We start from the raw sequence: 21,159 nt of genomic DNA on the forward strand, positions 1-21,159 counted from the left end.
ACAATTGTTACTCTTAGAAACAAAATCAATGACCTCTTGCCTTTGACCAGTATAGTGTTATCAACAGCTCCCGGAAACGTGAGTTCTAATATTACACTAGAAAGTAAACTAGAATGCTTTTCAGCCATAAACCTTGAACAATTAAATTCAATGATTCTCTCTTCTAAACCATCTTATGTTAGACGCAATTCCAACTAAGCTGTTGAAGGAAGTTTTTCCATTAATTAGCACTTATTTATTAAATATTATGAATATGTCTTTATTATCATCAGGCTATGTTCCACAATCATTCAAAGTAGCAGTGATAAAACTGCTTCTTAAAAAGCACAAACTCGATCCAGAGGTTTTAGCCAACTATAGACCTATTTCTAATCTTCCTTTCCTCTCAAAAATTCTTGAGAAAGCGGTCGCAAAACAGTTGTGTGATTACTTAAAAAACAATGATTTATTTGAAGATTTTCAGTCTGGCTTTAGAACACATCATAGCACAGAGACAGCTCTGGTTAAAGTCACAAATGACATTTTACGTAATAGCCTCTGACAAGGGACTTGTCTCTATTCTTGTTTTGCTCGATCTCAGTGCTGCATTTGATACTATCGACCATGATATCTTATTGCAAAGGCAAGGCAAGTTTATTTATATAGCACTTTTCAACACAAGGCAATTCAAAGTGCTTTACAAAAAATGAAAGACATTAATAAAATGGCATTTAAAATCAGTCATTAAAAAGAAAAGCTAATAAAATAAACATTAAAAGAAAAAATACATGGATAAAAGTTACAGTGCAGTCTAAGATGTGAATAGTTCAATTAAAAGCAGCGACAAAAAGAAAAGTCTTCAGCCTGGATTTAAAAGTAGTCAGAGTTGCAGCGGACCTGCAGGTTTCTGGGAGTTTGTTCCAGATATTTGGAGCATAATAACTGAACGCTGCTTTACCATGTTTAGTTCTGACTCTGGGGACAGAAATCTGACCAGTCCCTGAAGACCTGAGAGATCTGGATGGTTCATAATTTAGCAGGAGGTCAGAAATGTATTTTGGGCCTAAATCATTCAAAGCTTTATAAACCAGCAGCAGTATTTTGCAAAGACTAGAGCACTTAGTTGGCATACAGGGAACTGCTTTAGGCTGGTTTAGGTCCTATCTATCTGAACGCTCTCAGTTTGTACGTGTCAACGATGAATCTTCCACGCAAACCAAAGTTAGCCATGGAGTGCCACATGGCTCAGTGCTCGGACCTATTTAGTTCACATTATATGCTTCCGTTAGGCAATATTATAAGGAATCATTCTGTACATTTTCATTGTTATGTGGATGATACTTAACTATATTTATCAATCAAGCCTGATGAAATTAATCATAAATAATTGCCTCAAGGACTTAAAAACGTGGATGACCTTAAACTTTTTGATGTTCAACACGACTGTTACGTTCTCTTTTAGATCCAGGGGCACAAAGGGAAGTAACAGCACGAAAAAACAACCGGCCGAGAGAAAAAGGAGAGGAAACTGATCTCTGAAGCCATAAGCAGGTCTTTTAATTAACAAAAAGAAAAAGGGCTCACCAGCCAACTTGCAAAACAAATCTAGATACAAAAATATATACTGGAGACATGGACACCACGCTGCACACATCCAGCCAGGGGAGAAGGGGAGAGCGACTGCAACCTTCCTCCTGTCCTATATGGAGGCCCGGATTGGAGATTGGGAGCACCTGGGGAGAGGCTGCACCTGAGGACAATCAGGCTGCACCTGGGGAAATCAGAGGGAGAGAGAGAAAAACACACACACACACAAAGACTACGGCACGTAACAACGACCAAAACTGAAGTTATTGTACTTGGCCCGAAGAATCTACAAAACAAATTATCTAAAGATATACTAACTATGGATGGCATTAATTTGGCCTCCAGTGAGACTGTAAGGAATCTTGGTGTTATATTTGATCAGTCAGTCAAGTCGCTTCAGCTGATTCAAAATGCTGCTGCTCGTGTACTAACCAGTTAGGAAAAGGGACCACATTACTCCTGTTCTGGCTGCCTTACACTGGCTCCCTATAGAACACAGGATAGAATTTAAAATTCTTCTTCTCGCCTACAAAGCCCTTAATGGGCAGGCGCCATCTTACCTTAAAGAACTCATTATACCCTACTGTCCTACTAGGGCATTGCGTTCCAAGAATGCAGGGTTGTTGGTTGTTCCTAGAGTCTCTAAAAGTACAATGGGAGCCAGAGTCTTTTCTTATCAAGCTCCACATTTGTGGAATCAGCTTCCAGTTTGTGTTCGGGCGGCAGACACCCTATCCGTTTTTAAGAGTGCGCTTAAGACCTTCCTTTTTGATAAAGCTTATAGTTAGGGCTGATTAGATTCAGCCCCTAGTTTTGCTGATATAGGCTTAGTTTGTCGGGGGACATCTTACTTCTTCCTTCTCTCTGTCTATACCTGTGTACTCTCATGTTCCGATTAACCCAGCTTCCCCAAATTTCTTTCTTTTTGGTGTCTATATACGCCGGGATCCGGAGACATGGATGATCCTGCGGTCCTGTGTCCTGGATCTTGAGTCGTGGCTGTGGTCCTGGATCATAGGTCCTGGATGGATATCCTTGTGGATTCATCTTCCTATTATACACACATGCATTTCCAAACATTTGGACTACCTATGTTGCAAATGTATTATCTTTTCAATGTACACACGGCATCTATTGCACGTCTGTCCGTCCTGGGAGAGGGATCCCTCCTCTGTTGCTCTCCCTGAGGTTTCTCCCATTTTCCCCTTTAAACTGTGTTTACTCTGGAAGTTTTTCCTCGTACGATGTGAGGGTCTAAGGACAGAGGATCTAAGGACAGAGGGTGTTGTATTGTCATACTGATATTCTGTACAAACTGTGAAGTCCACTGAGACAAATGTAACATTATTGATATTGGGCTATATGAATAAACATTGATTGATGATAGTTCAATAAACAAGAAAGTCCCCTCAGATATTAAGACCTTTACAGATACATGCAGCTAAATATAACATGTTAACAGGTTAAGATACACAAGGAGGTAAAAGGTATGATAATACAAATTGAAATACAGTGTTACGTTCCCTCCTAAACTAGGGGTACAAAGGGAAGTTACAAAATATAAAAATAACCGGTAGAGAGGAAACTGATTTGGCAAAATTAGTAGATAAGGTTTATTTCTTTGAAAAGGAAGAAGGCTCACCAGCCAATTTACAAAACAAACTTAAGATGAACTGAGAACAACTTTCTCCTAAAAGAAAGTGACTGAAGTACTCCATGCACGAAGACAAACTGGAGCATATCTCCAAACAATGAACTAACAAGTGAAGTGAAACTAACAGGTCTCATACAGAGACACCACACTACACATGCTGCACACGTCACACAAGCAGCCCAGAGGAGAAGGATTATGAAAACAAAATTATGATTTCTCTCAGAAAGATAAGACACAAGAAAAGTGGATAGATTCAACAATATAGAACCCTATAAAATAAAGTGAACATATAGGTACAACAGAAATACAAATACAAATGAATAGTAATAAAAACGACATAATTCTAATAAAAGGTTAAACGATTAAAATATAAAGAAACTAACGTAAAAGTAAATGTTGTTATTGAAACTGTTAAATAACTAATATAAGATAAAACCCTTCCTATATCATAAATAAAACAATATAAAAGTAGGTAAATAATAAAGACTAAAAGACCATTTAAAGTGGGGGGTTGCTAATAAAAAGCTAATCTAAAGAGATGTGTCTTTAGCTGGCATTTAAAAATGTCCATTGAGCCTCTCTGATACTTCCTGGTGTTCCACAGTTTGGGAGCGTAGAGGAGAAAAGCCTCATCCATTTTATTTTGGGGGACTTTAGGGATATTTAAAAAGCTGAAGAGGACCTCAGGGCTTGTCCAGGGACATACAACGAGACGGACTGTGAATTGAAGTCTGTTTGTCACACTTCAATTCAGGAAGACTCTTAAAATATAACTACAGCTCTCAGAAAATCTATGAAGGTAGATATGGTGCAAAATGTGAGAGCGTGTAAAACCTGATGTGAGCACTTGCAGAAAAAAAATCTGAGCTTGTGTGCATACATTTACACTTGAGCGAAGCACGGAGCTAGAACGGGAGCTGCGTTGGTGTGAAAGGGGCAACAGTAGTCACTTGTGTCTGACCCGAGAGCCTCGTAATTCTGATAGCTCCGCCCCTTCGCTCCCCCTACATCTACAGGTTAATATTACTTTTGCGACACATTCATCGCAAGAAGTGTAGCAAAAGTCAAGGCCGCAGATTCGTGAAGTTGTAATGACTGATTTGAGAGGTTGTAATAACCAAGTTGCAGTTGTAATGGAAAATATATTTAAAATATATATATTTCTCTGCAAGTGAAGTTCATGTTTTTTCTACAAGCTACAAAACTTTTTTTCTTCTTCTTCTTCTTCTGTGACTTCAAATTTGGTTCACAGATTTTATTCAAGTGTAAATGTATGCACACAAGCTCAGATTTCTTTTCTGCAAGTGCTCACATCAGGTTTTACACGCTCTCTCGCATTTTGCACCATATCTACCTTCATAACATCAGGAGGAGGAAACAGCTAGCTTGGCTCTCATAGTTGTTCAAAACTATGCGGTGTGGATTAGCTTGTGGAGTTTAAGGTGAGAACTTTGAGAAAACTTTGAGAAAACGTTTCAAAGTAACGATTTTTACTCCAGAGTGAATACGTTGATGTGTTTTGAGATCACTTGATGTAGTGAATTTTTTCTCACACTCTTACTAAGATCAATAATACTCATACTAATAATATCATATCTAAGGATTATGAAAACAAAATTACGATTTATCTCGGAAAGATAAGACACAAGACCAGTGAATAGATTCAATAATATAAAACCCTATAAAATAAAGTGAACATATAGGTACAACAGAAATACAAATATGAATGAATAGTAATAAAAACGTCATCATTCTAATAAAGGTTAAACGATTAAAATATAAAGAAACCAACATAAAAATAAATGTTATTGAAACTGTTAAATGACTAATATAAGATAAAACCCTTCTTTTATCATAAATAAAGCAATATAAAAGTAGGTAAATAATAAAGACTAAAAGACCATTTCAAGTGGGGGGTTGCTAATAAAAAGCTAATCTAAAGAGAAGGCGTTAAAAAATGTCCACTGAGCCTCTGATATTTCCTGGTGTTCCACAGTTTGGGAGCGTAGTGGATAAAAGCCTCACCCATTTTATTTTGGGGAATTTAGGGATATTTAAAAAGCTGAAGAGGACCTCAGGGCTTGTCCAGGGACATTAAACGAGACTGACTCTGAATTGAAGTCTGTTAGTCAGACTTCAATTCAGAAAGACTCTTCAAATATAATAATACAGCTCTCAGGACATCAGGAGGAGGAAACAGCTAGCTTGGCTCTCATAGTTGTTCAAAACTATGCGGTGTGGATTCGCTTGTGGACTTTAAGCTGAGAACTTTGAGAAAACGTTTTCCCACACTCTTCACACCAGTACGGTTTTTCTCCAGTGTGAACATGTTGATGTCTTTGGAGATAACTTGATGTAGTGAACGTTTTCCCACACTCTTCACACCAGTACGGTTTTTCTCCAGTGTGAATACGTTGATGTGTTTTGAGATAACTTGATGTATTGAATGTTTTCCCACACTCTTCACACCAGTACGGTTTTTCTCCAGGTGTGAATACGTTGATGTATTTGAGATAACTACATGTAGTGAATGTTTTCCCACACTCTTCACACCAGTACGGTTTTTCTCCAGTATGAATACGTTGATGTTTTTTGAGATTACCTGATTCCCTGAATGTTTTCCCACAGTCTTCACAGCTGTACGGTTTTTCTCCAGTGTGAATACGTTGATGTCTTTTGAGAACACTTGATGTAGTGAAAGTTGTCCCACACTGTTCACAGCTGTACGGTTTTTCTCCAGTATGAATACGCAGGTGGCACTTTAAATGTTCAGGTGTTGTAAAGGATTTATCACATTGCTGACAGCTGTGACGTCTCTCTCTTCCTTTTGGTTTCTAGAACAGACAGACAGAGAAAGAGAGAAAGTAAATCTAAAAAGCATAAAAACATAACCAGTTAACACAATAAAAACTCCCTTAATATAAACCTTGAGTTAACGGAATACTACTTTTACTAACTGTTTGTGTTTATTATATTTGTATTATATTAGATACAGTAACAGCAACATTCTAACCACAGTAAATACCAGAGGTGGTTGGATTCGAGTCACATAACTTGACTCGAGTCGCATATTTTTGGACTTGAGACTTGCTTGACTAATATTGATAAAATCCTCGACTTGACTTGGTATTCATGACTTGAAAATTGACTTAGGCTTGAGACGGATGACTCGAAAGGACTTTACTTTCTAAAATAAAGTATTTGCATTTGTATTGTACGAAGCCCCTAAAGGGCAATAAAAACAAATTGTGAGAGACAGTAACTCGTTTGCAGGAGAAAGTTACCGGTGTGCCAAGTAGGAAGTGGAGCGCACAGGAGACACGTTTCATTGCAGACTGTTATGTTTATGTGGGGAAATAGCAGTGCATACATTATTTGAGATATATTTCGAAGTCGGACTTCATTTTAGGGACATTTCGGCCAGGAGAGCTATTTGTTTAACCCTCTGGAGTCCAGGTGCGCATCATTTACGTAATTAATCATATATTTTCGATTATAAGGAGTAGAAATATGGTCTGAAATGACCAATGGACATCGAGAAATCACTAAGGACCTACCCACCAAGTAAAAAAAACATAAATCACGTGTCTCCCATCAGTTTACGTCTGTGAGGAGAGAGAGAGACAGAGAAAATTGCTAAAAAAAAATGTTACAGTTGCCGACTTCGCTAGAGTTTTTTCGCTAGCAGCAGTGAAGATAGAGCCTCGGAACCTGAAGTCTTCGACTCTTCTGAAGAAGAAGAATGCAAAGACAACAACAAGGATCCATTTGGACATGGGTAAGTGTAAATATTACACTAATAGTGTACTGGCAATGTGTGGGGAATACCACGAAAATGAACAATAGGTTTATTGATATATCTTTTTTATCGATAGTCATGAACTTTTTCTTGGGACAAAATAGACTCCATTAGCAAACGTTTACTCTGTGTTAACGTTATTTTGGTGTGTAAAAGTGAGATTACATGTGTAGATCAGGTCTCCCTTGAAAAAGAGATCATTGATCTCAATGGGATTTTACCTGGATAAATAAAGGTTTTTGAATTGTAGATGATTAAATTAATCATTTATTCGTCCCACAACGGAGACATTTACAGTGGCTATAGACATGTTTTTGCCATCGATTATTTTATCATACTTTTCTGTACAGATGAGACTTTGTCATAGATTTATTTATATGTGTGCCTGTTATTATTTTACCGTCCTGTACAGATGAGACTTTGTAATCAGATGTAGCCTATGTATATGTGTGTCTGTGATTTTATACTGAATGTAAAGTAACTGGAAATACCTGTCCGTACACTATCATTGAGAAAACTTCTGACCTAAATTATGTTGTGGCAACACCAGAACGAAGGAAGACCAAATGCCTCTGTCATGTAAATCTTCTGAAACCCTACCACAAGCGGGAGGTTAACACAGACACAGAGGTGGAGAAGGATAAAGTGCAGCCGGCTGTTGTGGTGACACATGGTTTGACGCATGAGGGAGATATAGTGCCCGAACCTGATGATAGTTTGCTCTGTGGTCATTTGAGAAATTTGGAATCGCTAGATAATTTAGACGGGTTGTTGTCTCATTTGGCGGCATCAAGACGTGAGGAACTATCAGCATTGGTACACAAATATCTGTGTCTGTTTGGAGACACTCCTTCGCAAACTGACTGGGCTTTACGCAACATTTTTATCGCATGCCACCAGTTAAGCGCAGTCGGTTGGATGCAGAGTTTAATTACATGTTACAATACAATTGCTGTCCCATCAGCATCTAGTTGGGCGTCTCCATGTATTTTGGTGCCAAAGCAGGATGGGACACCTAGATTCTGTACTGATCTAAGAAAAGTGAATGCAGTGACAAAATCAGACTCTTTTCCTTTGCCACGGATGGATGACTGTATAGATCAGGTGGGGTCTGCAAAGTATGTTAGCAAATTTGATTTGCTTAAAGGGTATATTGGCAGGTCCCCTTGTCTAAGCGGGGCACAGGAAATAGCAGCATTATCCACACCATCTGGACTTTATTCATATAAGGTAATGCCGTTTGGGTTAAAAAATGCTCCTGCTACATTCCAACGTTTGATGAATCGCGTGGTGTCGGGTTTAGAGGGCTGTACGGTGTATCTAGACGATTTGGTAATTTGCAGTGATACTTGGACTGCTCATGTTCAGCGCATCGAGATGTTGTTTGAACGGTTGGCGGAGGCACATCTGACTATTAATTTGGCCAAATGTGCCTTTGCAAAGGCCACAGTGACATACCTTGGTCATGTGGTGGGTCAGGGTTGTGTGGCTCCAGTTCTGGCCAAGGTCAGGGCAATATCTGAATACCCACAGCCCACAACCAAAAAGGAACTCCAGAGATTTTTGGGTATGGTGGGTTACTACAGGAGGTTCTGTGAAAAATGTTCCACTACAGTGTTTCCTCTGACAGAACTTCTTAGGGCTAAGGTAAAATATACTTGGTCGGTCGACTGTCAGATAGCGTTTGATAGTGTTAAGTCTCTGTTGTGCTCCTCTCAGGCGTTAGCGGCTCCATGTTTTGATCGTCCTTTTAGTCTCCAAGTAGATGCAAGCCAGGTGGGAGTCGGTGCGGTTCTGCTCCAGGTTGACAAGGGGGGGGGTGGAGAGACCCATCAGTTTATTTTCAAAGAAACGTAACAGTTACCAAAGGAATTATTCGGTGATTGAGAAGGAAGCGTTAGCACTCATTTGGGCGTTGCAGCATTTCACTGTATATGTGGGAGCAGGAGGACCAATTTTGGTTTACACAGATCACAATCCCCTGACCTTTTTGCATTCAATGAAGTGTCCCAACCAAAGGCTGACGAGGTGGTCTTTGTTTCTTCAGGCTTACAACCTTGATGTTAGGCACATTAGGGGATCCGACAATGTTATTGCTGACGCGCTGTCACGTGCTCCATGGCACTAAGTAGTTGTTAGTTTGACCTTGATGTGTATATATATTGACTGTCATACTGTGATAAATCTTTCTCGCTCTGCCCATGTTTTTTAAAGTGCTTCTCAGATACTGGTGTTGCTAAAGGTGTGGCTGGGTGCTGAAGGCGAGGATTGCTGTGTGAATGGTGTGTATTTTATTTTATTATATGTGTGGTTTTGTTTTCCATGACTTTTTGCTTTGGTTTGGGATGGGTTGGGTGTGGTGGTGCCGGTGGCCCTGGGGACACCGACTTAAGGGGGGGGGGGTGTGACGACCCCTGCCTCACTATCTCTGGTGGTGGGTATGTGTGTGTGTGGCCCTTTAATGACTCTCCCTCTGTGTGTGCTCACGGGAATTGAGGACACCTGGCGGCTGGAGCTAGCCGGATAAAGGACTGGACCGGATCTCGCTCTCGCTCTCTCTCTCTGGCAGGAGGACGCAACGTGAAGAGCAGCCACGACCAGCTGACCTCTTGTTTCGCCTGTTTGTGTCCTTCAGCAGCAGCCAAATAAACTCTCTTTTTCTATTCACGCCCTCGTTTCTGTTTGTAGAAATTTGTGGCATGATGTTAAGACCCTTTCATCCTCTAATCAGCCTAGACAATTCGGGTGTATTTTACTGTTTGTTGTTTACGTGCCTCCCAGCAACAGAGTGTCAATGGCGGTCGGCTCCATCGCTGACCGTGTTCACGAGCTGCAACTCAGCCACCCTGATGCACCGGCAATAGTGCTCGGGGACATGAAGCAATGTCGCCTGGAGACTGTGTTACCTTGGTTCCAACAGTATGTTAGGGATCACACTAGGGCTGTACCCGAATATCAGAATATACGTTCGTTGTAGATTCACTGCTTCTTACAGTGCAGACATTTTTCTGCTTGCTCTTGCCTCTGCTTACTTTTTTTTTAAATGCTGATTTTCCTATTTTTCTCTTCTGATAACTTCGAGCAGCGGCTCCTGGACATTAACTTAACACTGGGACAGTTATTCTTCGTAATTGATTAAGGGTTTCAGCCATATTTCAATATTTTTACAACGACCTCACTCCTACAGTAGCGTGGCCTAGCAACAGCTAAAGCCTGGTACTGCATGCTATTAAGCTTAAGCTAGTTAGCAGCAAAATGCGTCCGCTCTCTACAGATGACTTCCACAAACTTCTACAGAAGATGGCAGTGTTGGAAATGAAAATGCAACGGTTGGAAGTTAACGTGGAAGTGAATGGACTAGGTTGGAATGACACCACTTTACCAGTGCAAAAGAATGGAAAAGGACATGCTAACTTACAGCTAGCTAGCAGCTACAAGGATTCCAAGGAACAAGAGGGCTGTGTACCGGGTAATAAATCTACAAGTGGTAGTCCTCCCTCGAACTCTCTGGGTGCAAGGCCGAAGAGTAAATCATTTCCATGGGATTTGGGAGAACGAATAACAGGCAGAGCCCAGCGCTCTGAAATCTGTGATGCGACCGGCTGGCCTGCATTGTTATCACCAGGAAGAGCGCCCCTCTTCCAACCCCTATTCATACCAGGAAACAGTCGTGGACAGCTGCTAAAGGGAGAACTACAAACAATCCTCCTAAACCACCAACTGTGCCAATCCAGAACAGATACGCCCTGCTTGCCCAGAACCGGAGATCTCTTTCTGATGACCTGGATAACCTGTCCTCAAGAGGAGTGGAGAGATTCAGCAGATTGTTTGCACTGAACACGTGGCTTTCAACTACCTGTACTGACCGTTCTGTCCATTTTATTGACCATTTTTACTTTTTCTGGGACCGCAGACATCTTTTTAACCAGTTAAGCCCGAAGGTCCCCCCAGTGGACCCCTCCCACAGTTTTTTTTTTTCTCACATGTCTCAGGGCTTCTTAACATTTATGAAACTATTAATGTTTCATACCCTTTTAAAAAGGTAAGAAACTCCGCTAACTGACAATAAGAACAATTGTTAGCTAAGAAAAACACAAAAGTAATACCAAGCCTTTGAATTAGCATTGAGCGAAAAAATGCTAACTAATGCTAACGCTTTTTTACACACAACACCTGGTGGAAATGCCCTTATTACTATCTTAACTGCACAAACAAGATATACGATTTAAAGCTGAGACTCCACAGATTCCACACATGTAATGTCATCACTGTCCGACCTCGAATTCCTGGAGCTATCAGCCAGAAAAGAGAAAGTAAACAACATCGGTTCCAAAAATATTACAATAATTACGTCTTACCTTTTTTTGATTTGTGATCAAAAGTTGTGTTCAACGGAATAAAAACGCATCTCAAGGTTAATCCAATGTCTTTGTGTCACGTATAATTTTTTACTGATAATCAATCATCATATTTATGGCAATATACTCGATATAAAGTATTGCCGTCCAGGCTTGCACTTTCAGATATGCTTCGTTTGCTTCTCTATTACGTCCGCTATGGTAATGTTTACGTAGATTTGGGAACTGCCCATCGATTCTATTGGTTCTGATGGTTAAGAAAAAGGTGTAAATCACACGAATCGACCAATGGGTTCCAGAGATATGGTCCTGCGCAAATTATAAAGAATGGCAGCCAACTTAAGTACATTACGCAGCCGACTTCATTATTGAATGTACTTATTGTAAATCACTTTGGATAAAAGCGTCAGCTAAATGCAATGTAATGTAATGTATTGTTTACAGCGTAAAGAAGCTGGAATTGCAGGACCCAGAGCGCACGGAGCACAGAGCGGACAGCAGATAACGGAATTGCAGTTTTATTGCTTATAGATTATCAGAACATTTCAAAGGGGACACAGCCCCATTGGATATTAATCTATGGATTAACTACATCATCGTTTTTATCGTTTTAATGCCATTGAAGACCAGTTTAGACCAGACAACGAGGAAGGTAAGTCATTGTTAGCCTAGCGCATTAGCGCTAGCGCCATTTGTTTTGATGTACGTTTTTGTTGATAACGTCGCGAGTTTGTATCTTTCAGTGTTGGGCTGTTCAGGTGGGCACCGTTAGATTCTGTGTCTCCTTGCGATCATAAACAATGTGTTGGATGTGCAGCTAGGATAAGTAATAAGGGAGCGAGGAGTGATTTTCGGTGCTGTAATAGGTTAGCATTTTTCGCTCGGGGCTAATTCAGAGGCTCACTGTAAGAGTAGGCCTATGTTTTATTTTATTTTTTATTTTTTTTCACAACAGTTGTATTTGGATGGAATGAATACCTATAGTGATAATTCAAAGTAATAAAATGATTTTTACAGTGAAAAAGTTCAAATGGAACCGATGGTTCCCAAATTACCCAGAGGTGAGTCCGCTTAGACTTTATTTTTCTAAATCTCTCTAAAAAGGTCAAATTTCACTTGTTTTGCATCAATCTTGATACAGGGTACTTATTATATGTTATAGTTTGGATTCCTAAAGCTTTTAGTCTACTAACCCATCATGCAAGGGTGGTTTTCACGATAAGTAAAGGTTTTTTTTTAGGTGGACATTAGAATTTACATGTTTTTACTATGTTCCATCTGAATTTACTTTAAAATAAAAACATCTATATTGATTCTGACACTTCTACATCCAACTCACAGATGTAACCTTGCTTTGAGAAAATAATTATTAATTTACCCCTTTTAGAAGTGAAGATATATCATTTGTTGTGTTAGTGGCATTTTCGAGCCTGAAACCTGAAAAACAGGCTCAGGGCTTAACTGGTTAAGGCAGATGAAATTTGCCTGAACAAGTCAGGAGTAAAATTGTTTATCTCTAACATCAGTGTTTCCCCTAGGATGGAGTCATAGCAGCGTACCCGTATGTGCGCTCATAGAGCATGCACAACTTTAATCACGCCCCCCAAAATGCTCGTTCACATCAAGCACGTCAATTTGTACACGTAACAGCACCGCGCATTCATGACAGCATGGTACTGGAATGTTATGATGGATTTTGATATTAACTAGGCGGCTGCGGCAGCTAGCAGCTAGCTAGTAATTATGCTAATGTACACATAAATCATTATGTACTTTTACATTACGCTGATGTAACAGGATCTAGTGATATCCAAGCAACAGAGTTTCATTTAGCATGATACTTGTGTGGGTTGTACCCTACATGAAACCACTTGGTAATGTATACAAATATATGTATTTTGAGTTATGATCAATTGTGATTTAAATTTGTATCTAAAAAGTAAAGCTGATGATGGATTACTGTGGTGGAGTTAAAATAAAAATAGCCTATTTCTCATTGAAATGTGATGGAGTAAAAGGATAGTAACTGTGATTATTCATGTTAAGTACCCCACAAGTAACTAAAACGTATAGTACTCAGTGTTTACCCTAGGATGGAGTCATAGCAGCGGTGCTAAGGCATGTGGGCCCAGCATAATGTGAGTGCGCAGCGCATGGATTTTTTTAGTGCGTGCGAAGTGCGCCCCACCAATTTGTTTCTATGAGTCTGCCAGCACAAGAAAGGCTCTTGAGGCCTAGTACCAGGGCCGGTTCTAGACAATTTGCTGCCCTAGGCGAGATTTTATATATAAAGATTAAATAAAAAATCTCTACAAAAGACAAATACACTACAAAAACAGAAACTTATTGACATAGGTATGTCAAAATGGCTTCAAATGTATTCAGTATTGTATGAACATGTTTTAATTGGGGGGTGGACGTCACATCCTCTAGGGGGGTCCGGGGGTATGATAGGCAGAGATGGGGTTGTTAATAAAAAAATGTAATATATTACATATTACATATTACTTTTTTTAAAAAGTAATATATTACACTACTTCATTACTTTCTACATAAAGTAACTGGTTACTTTACTCGTTACTTTACTCGTTACTTTACTCGCCGAGCACGTACGAACTGCGCATGCGTGAGTGGCAATAACTCTCCTTACCAGCAAGCGGCGGTAGTGTGTATTCGTCATTCAAAACAGGCAACAACCGGAAGACAGAGAAGAAGAACAACAAACAAACAAATAGCGTGTGCGTTAGCTTCACCTTAGCATGTGATCTTTGCAGGTGCTTGTTGAGGTTTGACCACGTGGTGTTTCCAGCAGTGGATAACAGCTTCTGGCCTGGACACAGTTTGCGCCTCACCGTCAAATTCCTGTCTATTCTAAATAATGGGCAGACCTCCACCCCTCGAGAGTTATCGCTGACTCAGCCATGTTTATGCAGCACTGCACGTGGAGATGTGGACGCGCAAGTCGCGCAGATTACGTACATATAAACCTGCGGCGGAAACCCCTCTTGTCTGTCAGTGTGATTATGACTGATTTTAGTAAGAAACAAAGTAACGCGTGTCGGGGCAATGTTAGTAACTGTAGTGTGATTACTGAATTATAAAAGTAGCGCGTTACACTACTCCGTTACCGACAAAAGTAATATTAGTACAGTTACTTTGTAACGCGTTACACCCAACTCTGATGATAGGTAACAGATTAAGAGCGGTGAATCAGCTTAAACACAGGAAGCGCTCAAGTTTGTGTTAGTTTATCAAATTTAGAAGTGATTCCATGTCAGCCACAGCTAGCCACAAACAATCTGACTGATGGTGTACAAACTTAAACTAGCTTTATTAAATGTCAGGTCTTTGGCAGGTAAAATATTTGTAATCAATGATTTTATCACTGAGCACAATCTCGATTTTATGTTTTTACATAATACATTAACAAATAACTATAAAATAACAATATTGTAGAATAACAAAATGAATTCCGTGAATAAACCGAAATACACGTGTTGAAGCGGTTCGCTGCTGATTACTACTATACTGCTGCTGGTTTATAAAGCATTGAATGGTTTAGGCTAGGGATGCTCCGATCGCCAATTTCGGGGCCGATCACTGGAATCAGTATCGGCCGATACCGATCGCCGATCCGATCGAGTGGGCGGGGCCTAAATGGAAGATTTAAACATCACGTTAAATCTTCCATTTAAAGTGATGTTTAAACTCAGTTAATGCTCATTCACTGGAGCTTCCACAAACAATCAACTTAATTATTACATTCAAATGATGTACATTATTCAAGTTTACATTCACTTTGGAGAATAACACGGGAGAGATGAGCGGAAGAGGATTTTCATATTAACCGCAAAAGAGAAAAGCAAGGAAAAAGAAGAGAAAGAAGAAAAAAGAAAAGAAGAAAACCAGAGAGGAAAAATGAGAAGAAGAGAGAGAGAAAAAAGGAGAGAGAACAAAAGAGAGAAATGCAAAAAAAGAGAGAAACAAAGAGCGAGAGCAGATAGCGCAAAATATATCCCCTCTCTTCCCCAAACTATCTCTCCTCTCTATTCCCACCCACTCTCTCCCCCCCTCTCTCCCTCTCTCTCTCCTGACAGCCTGTCAGTATCTCATGCAGCTCACTGATCCAGTAATGAGTGACCCGACAGTGAATAATACATATATTTATAATAACTAGTTTAGCTTGTTCCAGAGGTAGATAAAATAGCTAAGTGTGTTAGGTCTAACTCTTGTGTGTTTCGTTCCGCTTACCGGTCCGGCGGGCGGAGCTGCAGGACTTCTGCTTCACACACGTTGCATACCGCTATTTTACTGTCTTTTTCGGACACCTTAAAATAAAGCCAGACCGATGAAGCCATTTTGGCGAGCTTGTTTTGCCGCACACAGAGAAAAGTGTCATGTATTTGACGTCATGCGATCGGCTCTCGCGATCGGCATGTTTAGAGAGCACCGATCGATCCGTAGAGAGTGAGTATCGGCCGATCTCGATCGGTGACCGATCGATCGGAGCATCCCTAGTTTAGACCCAGAATACATTTCTGACCTCCAGCTAAATGATGAACCATCCAGATCTCTCAGGTCTTCTGGTCTGCTTTCTGTCAGAGTCAGAACTCAACCTGGAGAAGTTCAGTTATTATGCTCCAAACATCTGGAACAAACTCCCAGAAACCTGCAGGTCCGCTGCAACTCTGACTACTTTTAAATCCAGGCTGAAGACTTTTCTTTTTGCCGCTGCTTTTAATTGAACTATTATCTTAAACTGCACTGTAACTTTTATTCATGTGTTTGGTCTTTTAATGTTTATTCTATTATCTTTGCTTGACTGTTTTTAAATGCCATTTTCTTAATGTCTTTCATTTTTGTAAAGCACTTTGAAAGGTGCTGTATAAATAAACTTGCCTTGCCTTACTCTCTACACTGATGATTGTCGTACCAACACACCACATCAATTCATAATTAAGTACTCTGATGATACTTCAATAATATGCTAAGTAACTGCTAAGTAACACAGACGACCCTGAGCTGCACCAACAGGCAGTAAATCAGGTGGTTGAGAGGACTGATAACAATGCTCTTGAGATCAATACCAAGAAAACTGAGGAAATCATTTTTGGCTCAACATCTGACTCCCATAAAGTCCCCATTGTCATCCATACAGATCAAATCAAGCAGGGAGTTTCATACAAATACTTGGGTGTAATGATTGACCATCTGCTGTCATGGAAAGAGCACATATTTTTGGGCGAGCAGAGAAATTATTCTGTTGTTCTTTACATTAGGGCTGAACACTTAATCGATTTTAAATCGAGATCACAATTTGAAATGATTCGATTATCAAATCGTAAAGCCTGCGATTTTAAAAAAAACATTTTATTTGTTATTGTTTTCTTTCTTCTTGTGTGTCAGTCATCCACATCAATCAGAAGCCATTGTTAACCAATCAGAAGTGGCCCATGATAGTGATAGACAGATTGATCCAATCACCTGCCAAGTATTTTTGAAAGTGCCTGCCCTTTCCAAATGGCTTCAAATGGAGCTTTCCTCGATGGTTTGGCGAAACAAACCATCTGAGTCAGGTTAGTAAATACTCCATCACATGTTTTACATCTATTACAGGGTGAATCTTAAACTGAAGCTTGACTTTAAAGCAGGGGTGGGCAAACCTTTTGGCTCGGGGGCCACTATGAGTTTTAAAATTTGACAGACGGGCCGGGCCAGTAGCAGATCGGTGAAAATATATTTAGCTGTCCACTCCTCATTATACACTCATCATTCAATGTTGACTTTTCTTTTCTTTGGTCCACTCATTGTTACAGATGCAGGTTCAAAGGTGAATTAGGTTCAAAGGTGAATTATTGCGTCATCGTTTGCGTCATGACGTAACCGTTTACGTGCCTTCTTATGACCCACACAGCGTTTTACGTCGCTGATTTTCTCAACAACACCGCTCACAACAACATCAATAGAGGACTGCGTCTGGTAGTTTTTAATTATACGAAGCCAGATTACATTAAAGAACTACTTCTCCAACCTTGTACCTTTCTCCAGAGTGCCGTGGTGCATTGTTTATTAATGTGGTTCTGCTGCATTACTGCCCGCTGCAGTGCTGCTCGTCTACCGGAGTTTATTCTCCCGTTAACTCGCGGCAGCAGCCGCTGTAAAGTTTTCATTGTCTGACTGTCATACAAGCAGCTGACAAATATCCCCCATCCCCATCAGTGAATGTGTTTTAGTCTGAAAGCTGTTTGGCATCACAACGCTGTTATGAAAGTTTCTCTGGCATTCTACAGGTGATGTTAGCATAGCAACCAAAGCTAATCTGACTATCTTGACTACTTGTTGCTATCATATTGTGGCATAAGCCGTTTTCTACACGCATATTTTACCGGCGTAGTTTTCGTTATGATTTTACTTGTGATGGCCACATGTAGCCCATGTATTGATTCCATCCGATAGCTGCAATAATACAAAACAAAAAGGAAATCATCTGCCTCTTCACAATGGTCAATAACAGTGAACGGATGGTTATTAAATTAAGGTCAAATAAACAGAATCACACTAAGTCTGGTTAGTGTTGCCTGATTTTATATAAGTGTTTTTTATAAATGTGTGGTCGCGTTCTAGTCACTTTGCTCAGCGCTACTGCTTGCTACAACTTGTATTCGCCGTACTCGCCATGAACTGTTATTGCTCAGGTTAATCTCGACCCCCTCCAATGTAAGCGTGACGTATTTGGTTCTTGGATCTTGCCGGGTTGCCGAGTGGGGCCAGCTGAGAGAATAGACCAGACTCCAGCAAATGTCAATTGTGTCCAGAGTGCCCCATCTAGTGGGATCAACTGAAATGCCAGGAATTGCAGGAAAAAGGCAAAATGAATGCGGTCTTTACTATAATTTGGACAATTTTGTACCAATATTCGGCGGGCCGGATTCAAAAGCCCAATGGGCCGTATATGGCCCGCGGGGTCTTAGTTTGCCAATGCCTGCTTTAAAGCAACCCAATGGAAGTTTCATGTAAGTTTAGTTCTTTCACTCGTAGCTCGGTCTGCGGGGGTGCTAGAGACGGGAGCACTTTGATACGACCTTCCTAGCCGGAGATATAGCCGTATTTTAATGTGTCATACCCACTTAACAAGAAGAAACTCAGCTAACTGACGATATGAAATATTTTTACTGAAACAAAACCCAACTCTAACACCGAGTCTCTGAATCAGCAGTAAGCGAAAGAGTGCTAACGCACTTAGCACATAACTCATCAACATCAACTTCCTGGCCAGCGAATCGTAGAGACAAGCTGCCCATATTTAAAATTCAAAATTCAAAAAATAGTTTCGGGGCCAAGGCAGTAAACCTAGGGGAAACACTGAATACTGACACATAACTTTTTTATTGTTTTCTTTCTTCTTGTTTGTCAGTCATCCACATCAATCAGAAGCCATTGTTAACCAATCAGAAGTGGCCCATGATAGTGATAGACAGATTGATCCAATCACCTGCCAAGTATTTTTGAAAGTGCCTGCCCTTTCCAAATGGCTTCAAATGGAGCTTTCCTAGATGGTTTGGTGAATCAAAGCATCTGAGTCAGGTTAGTAATGCTCACATGTTTTACATCTATTACAGGGTGAATCTTAAACTGAAGCTTGACTTTAAAGCAACCCAACGGAAGTTTCATGTAAGTTTAGTTCTTTTGCTCGCAGCTCGGGCTGCGGGGGTGCTAGAGACGGGAGCACTTTGATACGACCTTCCTAGCCGGAGATATAGCCGCATTTTACAATAAACTTCCGCTGGGTTGCTTAAAAACAAATATTGCAAATCAAATCGCAATATCTGTCAGAAAAATAGCAATTTGATTATTTCCCCAAATCATGCAGCCCTACTTTTCATCTATGATCGTGTCTGTTCTGCAGTACTGCAATGCGACCTGGTACAAGTCCAATCCAATCCACTTTATTTATATAGCAGAGTTTAAAAACAGAGGGTTTGCCAAAGTGCTTCACAATGAACATAACATTATAATAAAATATAATATTACACGAATAGATAAAAAGCACACATAAGAAAAGATCAAAAAGCACACATAAGAATAAATACAAGGCACATAAAGGCTATGGACAGACAGTAAAGCATACAAATAGGTAAGACATAGCTCAGACTGACTGGTAAGCGAGGGAAAGAGGTGGGTTTTTAGGCGGAGAAGGAGCACTGAGAGCAAGTGTTTGTCAACAGCTTTGAAATCAAAACTGCTCCACTTGTTAAAAGTCTGCTCAAAGATTGTTGGTCCACCCTGTCAGAGACTTTCTGACTCAGCAGACCATAATAACCTGAGAGGCTGTCCAACAACATCACCTGGGACCCAAAGCATGCTCTGAACAGAGAATATGAACTGCTGCCATCTAATGGAGATTCAATAAAGTCAGACTGAAGCATCCTTTGTGCTCCAGTCTGTCCTCTCAGTAAATACAGAGCTGAATCCAGATCAAAAGCACGCTGAAGGCTCTTTGAGCAGGTTGTCTCTCACTGATCCTGCTGTTAGGTTACATGTTTGTTGTTTGTTTTTCATGTATTGTGTCTTGATATTTGTTTATGTTGATGTTACACATGGAGCTGCTGTGATGCAAGTCACATTTCAGACTTGATCTGACCATTAAAGTGTTATTGTATCATATACAACAACGTTCTAAGCTATATCTAACCATATTGTGCATTCATATTGTATTTTCTAAACAGGTTGTGATCTTTCATTTGGGGATAACAGTGTTAGGAATCTATTGTGATGAAGTGCACACTGACCTGAGCTCCAGGGGTCTTTTTGTTCTCCTCCATGCTGCTCTCAGTGCTCCTTCTCCGGCTGTGTCTCTGAAATAATCAACACAACTACAGCTGACACAAAACAAGACAACTCAATACAACCGACAGACACAACAAAACAAATCTACAGCTACTTCGTAGGTTCATAGCAGAGGCGAGAAGTAACTAAGTACATTTACTCAAGAACTGAACTTAAGTACCATTTAGAGGTACTTTTACTTTACTTGAGTATTTCTATGTAATGCTACTTTGTACTTTTAGAACAGTTCAGAGGTAAATGGTGTACTCTTACTCCACTACATGTATTTAATACCTTTAGTTACTTTACAGATCTGGATTAATGATGGTAAATCTAATCAAGCGTGAAATCAGACTTTAGTTCCACCTGGAGTAAATTCACAAGCTACCCTGCAGTATACAAAGTCATTAAAACACACACACACACACACACACATTGAAGGATGTTACCTCTCTCTCCTCTTCGTCCTGGTTCTTCAGTCTTTCTTTTTCTTGATAAAACACTGCCGTTAAACACACTAATCTCCCTTTAATGCCTTTATTTGTGTTTATCGATCAGCCACGTGGTAAAAAAGCTACGAACAAAGAACGGGAAGCAACTAAAACACGGTTTAACGGATAAAGCACGGATAAATCACCCTCCAAGGATAAACTAACTCTTGGTATGTGTTTTAAAAGTCTCTTAAACACATTACATTTGTTATAAAATCTGCATCAACGTCTGCTTCTGCTTCTGCTTCTGCTTCTTCTTCTTCTTCTCTTGCTTTTGGCGGATTGCAAACAACTTAAAAGGTGCATACCGCCACCTACTGTACATGAGTATGAATCATCACATCATTCCAACTCTTTAACTTATGCTCTAATCAAAATTAAATTAAAATCAATAAATAAATCAATAAAACCATGAAATAAATAAAACAAAAAACAAATCTATGTTCTTTCCTGACCTAATGTTAA

The 21,159-nt window shown here is 40.0% G+C and overlaps 1 protein-coding gene across 2 annotated transcripts in view; it reads right to left on the reverse strand.

The window, feature by feature from the left end:
* Positions 1-20,955, reverse strand: part of LOC117534730 (zinc finger protein 678-like) — a 101,459-nt gene extending 80,504 nt beyond the window's left edge. The window contains exons 1-2 of one of the 2 annotated variants that reach the window (XM_034198976.1): positions 20,653-20,955; positions 20,167-20,232 (exon numbers count right to left, since the gene is read on the reverse strand). In XM_034198976.1, coding sequence (XP_034054867.1) covers positions 20,167-20,199 — 33 coding nt within the window. In that variant the 5' untranslated portion in view covers positions 20,200-20,232; positions 20,653-20,955. Of the gene's footprint in view, positions 1-20,166; positions 20,496-20,652 lie in introns of those variants that run through there. The other variant, XM_034198977.1, reaches the window with a different exon arrangement.
* Between the last annotated feature and the right edge of the window lie 204 nt (positions 20,956-21,159).

This window comes from Gymnodraco acuticeps, unplaced genomic scaffold (genome assembly GCF_902827175.1).
Source record: "Gymnodraco acuticeps unplaced genomic scaffold, fGymAcu1.1, whole genome shotgun sequence".
Taxonomy (NCBI): domain Eukaryota; kingdom Metazoa; phylum Chordata; class Actinopteri; order Perciformes; family Bathydraconidae; genus Gymnodraco; species Gymnodraco acuticeps.